The sequence below is a fragment of the Aplysia californica genome, unplaced genomic scaffold, assembly GCF_000002075.1.
Source record: "Aplysia californica isolate F4 #8 unplaced genomic scaffold, AplCal3.0 scaffold00098, whole genome shotgun sequence".
In the NCBI taxonomy this organism is placed as follows: Eukaryota; Metazoa; Mollusca; class Gastropoda; order Aplysiida; family Aplysiidae; genus Aplysia; species Aplysia californica.
Window position 1 is genome coordinate 1,356,947 of NW_004797368.1, and position 8,781 is coordinate 1,365,727.

General features: G+C 41.2%; 1 protein-coding gene across 1 annotated transcript in view; it reads left to right on the forward strand.

Moving 5' to 3' along the window:
* Nucleotides 1-371: 371 nt before the first annotated feature.
* Nucleotides 372-8,781, forward strand: part of LOC101851338 (serine/threonine-protein phosphatase 2A 65 kDa regulatory subunit A alpha isoform) — a gene marked incomplete in the record, with an annotated part of 32,893 nt that continues 24,483 nt past the window's right edge. Inside the window, 3 exon segments of the mRNA XM_013080772.2 lie at nt 372-479; nt 3,227-3,317; nt 6,517-6,617. Of these exon segments, the coding sequence (XP_012936226.1) occupies nt 402-479; nt 3,227-3,317; nt 6,517-6,617 (270 nt within the window).

Here is an 8,781-nt window from a genome sequence, read left to right on the forward strand (position 1 = left end):
ATTATCTAGGCGTTTAAATTGAAAGCTACAGGGGAGTTACCTATTTGATCTGAGACTCAGATGATAAGGAAATCTTAACAGCTTAAATTAGATCTAGACCTAGGTGTATTTCGATGAAAAGTCAAACTACAGTGGAGTATTATATTCTTGTGTCTAAATTAACTCCACACCGGAAACATTACTTGGTAGCGGAATCTGTATGCGCACCTTCTTGTTGTAACACATTTTTAAAAGAACATTTTCATTTTTTTTCTATTTGAATCCATTTATTGTAATATTCTTTTAAAAGCTATATGAATGAATACATATTCTAAAAAAATAAATTTTTATCTTCTTGCTGCCGACATTCGTTATCGCGACATAGTCTAATCTATGACGTCACTTAACTTTACGAATTCAACATGGCGACCAGCGATGCAGATGAATCTCTCTACCCAATTGCCGTTTTGATAGACGAACTCAGGAATGAGGATGTACAGGTGAGTTTTTTTTTCTTATGGTGCAGAAAATCAGTAGATCTTTTATTGTTTCTAAACAACAACCAATCCATTTATTTAATCTCCTGGAAAACATCGATCCTGATCGAAACTAACCTTCCAACGGAGTTCCACTTGTTCCAGTTCCTGAATTTGAAATGAAACAATACAAACAAAAACGACAACCGAAAACATTGTCACTGACTTGCTCTCATACATACACAGACACGTTCGTACACTCATATGCACACTCACTCCCTGCAAATGATATTGACCGTCGAACACTGTCGCACTTGGCCTACTGTACTCATTCTTAGTCTTAACCATGTTACATTTTGATTTACTCATTTACAACATGATGTTACCATGGTCCTGCGTGAGCCAGGTTTTTATATTCCCCGATAAGCCGAGGCTTGGACGCTAGGATATTTTTGGCACCTCGCCTTTGTTCTGGTCCTGTGTCAGTCTGGCCCTGGCTCAGCCCACGCTGGTAAATTTTTACTTTCACTCCCGCACACAGATGCACTGTTTCAGGGGTCAAACTGCTGTACTGTTTGTTGCATATCACACATAAAGTATAAAGGCACTAAAACTGTCGCAAATCAATTATTTTCAGGAAAATTTCAGCGCATCAATATTTAGTAGAAAATGGACAACTGGTAGCCAAGTGTGAGACGGGAGGAAAAGTAAAAAAATACCCCCACGCTTGCTGAGCATCATCCCCACCTTCTGTTTAGGTCCCGCATTCCCGCAGTTCAAGTGTGTGTGCAGTCTGCTTGAGTTTGTGTGCATTTGTGGTCTACTTTTCGAACAGCCTGCGTTGGTTGGCAACGGAGGCGTACGTCTCTTTCGAAACATGTCTAGTTCCAGTAGCTCTAGATGTTCGTCCAATGAAATTAGAACAAATTGACCTTCTCAGTCTCAGACATGAATGTTAGCTCGAAAGGATAAAAAGTTTTAAATTCAGGAAACATGACTTAGATCTACATTTTTTTTTATAGGCCTACACTTTCTTTCAAATGAGCTTGATTTTGTATAAAGTGATACTAGATCTAGAACTAGATCTAGATCTATCAGATACAAATAAATAAGCTTTTTTGATAGTTTTGAATACCGTTGTGCAGGTAAAAAAACCAGTTTGCAAACTGAAGTTGACCTATTTCCCCTTTCGTACCTCAAATCATTCTTAATGTAACAAGAGCATCTGAAAAGGTTATTCGAATATAGATCTATGCGTAACTACTCATAATATCTTAATGAGAGTAGGTTATTCATGTGTTCATAACAGTTTATAAATAGAAAGCTATTTAAAAGATAGAGCGTTATTTTCAGCATTGATTAACATATCCCCATGGTATTCTCGAAAACACACCGGTTTCCAGGACCACTTGCTGAAAACCAACAGTACCCGCTGAGTGACCCCAGCGGCCCGCCCGGAACGTCCAATGTAATAGGTTGCCGATTAGTTTCACATCTCGGCACAAGATGGACATGATGAGACAGAGTTTGTTGGTCGGTTGGCTGAGTTGGGGAGGAATTCCGAAATGAGGGACCACTAAGCTTATACTATGAAATGCAATACCACATGCCCCGCGCAGCAGTGCTAAAACGCGGTAGACTTGCCCGAGGCAGGGGTAACCCCTGGAACATGCTTATTTATGGCATTGTTCTTTGTTTCAGCCCCGGATAACATACATCAGTACACACGGGAGAAATTGCGGTATTCACTGAAGAAAATTTTTTTCCGATATTCCTTAGCGACAGCCGAGATATTATCGAAGAAAGAGGATTGGTCGGCAGCGAGACCGAAACCTGCCGAATGGCACCATGATTTTCCAACTCTCCATATGTGGAAAGTGCGGAGTCCTTCTTAATATTGACCAAATGTCCCCAAACTCTGCAACCAATGAGAAGAAAGATGGATCTAGCCTCTGCGGATTTCCGTCTCTCTCTTCTGGTTCTGTGGCGTCATAAACTGGTTAGCGATGCGGACAGCACGCAGGAACTCAACACTTGCTCGGGGGTCCTTGAAAAGTACTGAGCATGGGTCACTGAAATGTCCCAGCAGCCGTATTGCGGTTTTCCTTGTCTTAATCGAGCTAAAAATAAGAAGAAAGTAACAAGGTGGTTTCTTTGAGGAGATTGTTTTTAAAAATATGTGGTCGATTAATCCGTGGAATGCTCTCCTGCATCATTTATGTCGTATAAGTACTACTGGATCTAGAATCTAGATAGATCAACAAACCTGTCGACATGAATTATAATAAATTCACGTTAAATAAACAGTGAGGCTTTAGATTAGATTCTCCCATCATTCTAATTAACTTAAAGTCTAGATCTAGATAGACTCTATGTATCAATAGGATCTAGATCGGTCCAATGATAGCTTGTTGAACTCGATCCAAAATTTCTTTGCATTCCCCCAGTGCACAAAGAAGGGCTAGGGGACTGCACAGTCGTTCCCGAGTAGGTAGCGCTAGGGGGCTGTACAGTCCTCGAGAGGGTAGCGCTAAGGGACTGTGCTGTCCCCTAACTGTGCTTAACAACTTCCTTTTTTTCCCACAATAATATACTTTTTATAATGAATAATATAATTTGAGCAATGTGGTTTCCTCTGTCCATTCCGATGTTTTGGATCAAAACAAATGTCCTGGAAACTGAGACTTATTTTTTGGATTTGAATTGCTGTTGTTTAATTAAACAAATTCATGCTTGTTCATTATATTTGTATATTTTTTTTTCCTTTTCAGTTGCGACTGAACAGCATAAAAAAGCTGGGCACTATTGCACTTGCCCTGGGTGTAGAAAGGACCAGATCCGAGCTCATCCCTTTCCTCACAGGTATGAAATTAGTGGGTTAAAAAATGCAGGGGGTAAGGGGGGTCTTATTATTTTCTCAGTTCTTGCTCTTTAAAATTCATTCTTTTCACCTTCTGTTTTTTCTATATGTGAGGCAGCGTGGTGAAATCCGGCTCTCGTCAAAATAATGAAATCCGAGAAATCGCCATTTTTCGGTCAGTTTTTTTTTGCTCAACACCTTGTATGTCCATCAGGGGTGAAAGTTTTCTGGCTCCTGCCGGAATTTCCAGCTACTTGAACTCATCCGTGGGCCTCCCTCCGGCTACACCGGCCTGCCAAGTCTTCTATTTCTATAGCCTGCGACGTAACAGTCATTTTTATTTCTTGGGCGTGCGACAAATTTTCGGTTTAAAAAAAGTATATCTGCTGATGGCCAACGCCAGTACTTTTGGTAGGGCTGGGTACTATTCATTGAAAAGAAGCGGAATAAATAGGTACCTAGTATTTAAAAAATTTGAATAGCCGGAAAAAAATGAGTCAGACACTAGGTACCCCCCCCCCCAGTAAAAACAGGGTGACTTGGGCCTAGCCAGGCCCCGGGAATTTGATAAAAATCGCTGAGACCCGGGAATTTGAGGAAATCTGTAAATGACCCCGCGAAAAAGTTGGGAAGACCTGGGAAAATATGAATTTCTGAAATATTTGAAAACAAATTCCGATATGGTCAGTAAGTTAATTTTTGCCGGTCTCGATTATGATATTCGTTCTGTGTTTCCCGGTCCGACAGTGCGTGTTACTTTCCAATCAATCTTTAAAATTGTTGTCCTTTGCTGTATCTGCCATGCTTTCCTTCGAATGTTACACCTTTGTAACACTTTTAATCTTTGGCACGTATGTGCAAGTAATCAGGATTGACTCGATAGTGTCATGGAAGTTTGCGCTACATTTTGTTGATCGGGTGGTTGGTGGGTGCTCTGGTGTGGTTTGCTCCTTCCGTCCTTTTGAAACATCTGTCATCCTGATCTCTACTACTTTTTAAGGTTTGTTACTCATGATCTTATTGTGTTGCAAGTGCCGTAAAGTTCTCACTAAAAAATAAAAATCTGGTTAATGTGCTTCTCTGTTGTCAAATCCGAACTGGTAAAGGGGGCTTTCATGGCCTAGAGGTTAAGGTGTATACCTCTTGTTCAATAGGTCCCGGGTTCCAAGTCCGGATAGCGACTGAGAGTTTTCTTCTCTTCAAAATTTTTTGTCCTTTCACATCCTTTGTGGCTCTCAAACAATGTTCTGTTGGTTGTCTTCTTTCGTCTCCACATTTTGCCCATTTTCTACCAACTGAAAATGTTTAGTGTGTCCCGAGTGCTCATATGACCTTTTGCAGTTGCGAGCGCCATAAAACACTGACCCCCAAAAAAGTAATACCAAACTGGTAAACGGGGGCTCTCGTGGCCTAGAGATTAGGGTGTTGGCCTCTCATTCAAAGGTCCCGGGTTCGAATCCGGGTAGCGACCAAAACATTTTCTTCTCTAAATTTGTCTCCTTTCACCTCATTTCCTGCTCTCTAGCAATGTTCTGTCGTCTGCTTTCGTCTCCTCTTTCTGCCCCCACCCCCTCACCCCCATTGCCCCTTCCTCTGGGCTCCTGATTCTTTCTGCAGCCTTTCTTCTGCTACTCCTTCGCTTCTTCTTACTGCTGTCTTTCAGCCATACCCCTGATCTTCTGGTAGGAAAGATCTACACCTAGCCTTCTCGGACAAGGGCGAAAAATCTCGGAGGGCCCGTGTGCAAGTTGCACAAGTTAAAGATCCCTTGGTGGTCTAAAATCGATAAGAGTAGGCTTCGGCAGCCACCCGGGCAAAATTCAAAATTTCCTACTAACTGAAAATATTAGGTGTGTCCCGCGCGCTCATATAACCTTATGAAGTTGCGAGCGCCGTAAAACACTTTACAAAAACAAACAAAACAAAAACTGGTAAACCTTTCTCATAGTATTTTGTTTTGTTTTGTTTTATTGTTGTGTTATCAGTGTGCTTCTGTTTACTCAAACTGAAATTTAGGAAAATAATATTATGTTAAACTATGTCTTTCATTTTGACTCAAAAGTACAAAGTGTCAGGTGTGTGTCACAACACAGTGGAGTCAGGCGCTTATCAATTTTTGGGCGCATGGAATTATTGGTATTATCGTAAAGCCAGCTTGTTCTTTTGTCTTGTGTTTGATGAAAAAAATCTAAATGCCAAACTATCTTTAATAGAAGTCAAGTTATTTGTGATTGAAGGAGGTGGAGTTCATCTGGTGTCTTCGGTAAAATTAGCGAGAAAATGATCAAAATGGCTGCCATGATTTCCAAAACTTGAGTGTTCTTTGAAAGAGCAAATTTAAATTTTGTATGTCTCCTATCAAGTTTTTTTTTCTGTAAAATCCACACAGAAATATTTATATATTTTTTATGGACATGAACATGTCGAGCCCTTAAAGAAAATTTTTTAATATTGCCCAAATGGGTTGAAAAAATTTTGGTTTCTTCATTGTTATTTTGAAAAGTGCCTTATTTTATTTTCATGCTTTTATATTCTGTTGAACCTGCCCTGACGACCACCTCTATAAGACGGCCACCTGTACAAACGGCCACTTTCCATTTCCTGCCTTGCGTTTTAAAAATATAATTTAACTGTGTAAAACGGGCACCTGTCCAACGCGTCCGCGGCCACCTTATTTTTACGCACAACCCCTATCACACTAAGCAGTAACACCTGTCTTACATGGCCATCTTAATGACTCCATTATGTTTTGTCATAAATTGTGCTTTGGCCCCTGGCGTTGTGGGCGAGCCGTCATAATTCAATCACCTGTCGTTGTTAAGTAGTCCCTCCGACCGGTCATGTTGCTTAAAGGCCCCTCCCACTGTTGATCAATAGCTACCAATTTTCAGCTGCTGGTGAGGTAAGCGTGGGATCCCTCATAACCCATAAGCCCTGCCCAGAATTCATACACAAATCAGAAGTGAGATGAGTGGTCATTGTTTACCCAGTCTGTAAACAAAGTAACAAAGGATGTCAACATGAACTTGTGACAGAAGCGTCGCTCGTTCTCCGAGTTTTCTCCTTGACAATGGGTGGCCGTCTTACACAGGTTTGATTGTAATTATACATGATATATATGTCAGTATATGACAATGTGGAGTGGGTAATTTCAACCTGAGCAATAAATCAACTGTTGTGTTGTCTTTTTGTGTTGGACAGACACGATCTATGATGAGGATGAAGTGCTGCTTGCTCTGGCGGAACAGCTGGGCAGCTTCACGCCGCTCGTGGGTGGTCCAGAGCATGTGCACTGCTTGTTGGTGAGTACTGCTTGTGGTTTCTGTTTTCATTGAGTGCGTGCGTCTAAGTTGAGGTTGGTGGGTGGTTGGCGGGTGCTCTGGTGTGGTTTGCTTCTTCTTTCCTATCAAACACCTATCGTCCTTATCTCCCCGCCTTCTTTTGTATGTTTGTTACTCTCTTGTAACACCTCTAATCTTCTGGCGCTCATCATATGACCTTATGTAGTTGCGAGCGCCGTAAAACCTCTACTAAAACTAAACTAAGTTGAGGTTGTTTTTTCCTTTAATTTCCGTCTGCTCTATGTTTTTGTGTCCTTTCCATTGCTCATTGCTTGTCTGGGTTTTTTTTCGTTCCTCTCTCACCATTTTTTTCCTTCTGTTTCGTTTTGTTTGTTTTTCTTACTTCATTAGTTTTTGTATAAATATGATGTGCCATCTGTGTAGGAAATGTCACCTCTTTTAGTGTGGCTGGCTCCGGTTTGGTCTTTCTTTCCTATCAAACAGCCATTGTCCTTCCTCTCCTCCTTTTTAGTTATATACAGTACAGTTTTTTATATAGCAATATTTCTTTCCTTCTGCTCTTACATGACTGATAAGGCAGTCAGGGAAGTTGAAAGGGAAGCTTATGCTTTTTTAATTACACACCATGCACTACACCAAAGCAAGTCAAACTTGATGTTTTTGTTCTTTGCTACACAATCTAATGTTATAACATGAGTGGTTGGCGGGTGCCCCTGGTGGGGTTTGCTCCTTTCCTATAAAAAAATCTATCGTCCTTATCTCTGTTCCTTCTTTTTTTTTTGTGTTTGTTACTCTCGAGTCTCTTGAAACGCCTTTAATCTTCGGTTAATCGAATTTCCCTTTTGCTTCAGTCGTTTTGTTGGAGATGGACGGGAAACTCTGGGTGTGGCCTCTTAAATAACCTAATAGTGTTGATAGGGGCGTCAAACCCCTACCATTATTTAGCACTGACATGACCTAATTGGGTTGCAAGTGCTGTGAAGTGCTTTGTCAACAAAGATGCCCATTTATATTGCTTTGTCAACAAAGATGTTTATATATTATATTTGATGTCCCTGATTGGGTTTTGAATAAGCTGTCAAGTCTGTTAATAGTTTATTTGTGTGTTTAGTGTTGTGTGAGAGCATGTTTAGTTCAAGCGGTGCCGTGTAGGGTCGTTTGCTGTGGATGACCCTGGTTTGAATTTCCAGATTGGATGTTCTTGGGCTGGCGTTGTTTTGAGAGTTGTCAGTGTTCTCCACATAGGTGGTTGGCGGGTGCTCTGGTTTGGTCAGCTCTTTCTTTTCTTATTTTTGTATGAAATATCTGTTGTCCTCCTCTCTCCTACTTGCCTTCTTTTATTTGTGTGTAACTATCGAATAAAACTTTTCTTCAGTATCTATTGGACTCTTTGTGTTGCAAGTACTGTACACTTCTAACAATTAGATAAGATAAGATGACACTTTATTTTCCCCGTGGAAAATCTTATCTTTTTCTTATCTTTCTTTCTCCCCTCTTTCCCCCACCTCTCTCTCTCTCCTCCGTTGTCGGTGTTGGCGGTTGCTCTGGTGTGTTTTGCTCCTTCTATCCTATCAAACATCTGTAGTCCTTATCTCCCCTCTTTCTACTCAATTCTGTGTTTGTTACTGTCTTGTAACCCCTTTAATCTTCGTCACTTTTATGACCTTATTGTGTTGCAAGTGCCGTAAATCTCTTACTAAAACTATACACTCCTCCCTCTCCCCCCCTCTCACACCACCTCCCTTTCTCTCCTCCCTCACCGCATCCCCCCCTCCTTCTCCCCAATCCCAACCTTTCCTTCCTCCCTCTCCCCACTCCCCATCTCCAGCAAAATTCCCCCTCAGTGTTATTGATGTTGTCCATGGACGTACAAGATGGAGAAGTCTTTATTGTACTTAGTTGTGAAAGTAAGAGGAAAGAAAAAGAGAAGATTGCCATGTTTGAACAACATAATGAGGTACAAATTGAACGAAGGACCGTTCTCATTTCTTCTCCTTCCTTCCTTCCTCTGCTCCCTGGCTCAGTAAAAGGGTTTGCTATTTTAAGCCTCCTTGTGCATGCATGAACCCGGAACTTATGTGTGGCCTCTCTCTCTCTCTCTCTCTCTCTCTCTCTCTCTCTCTCTCTCTCTCTCTCTCTCTCTCTCTCTCTGTCTGTCTGTCTG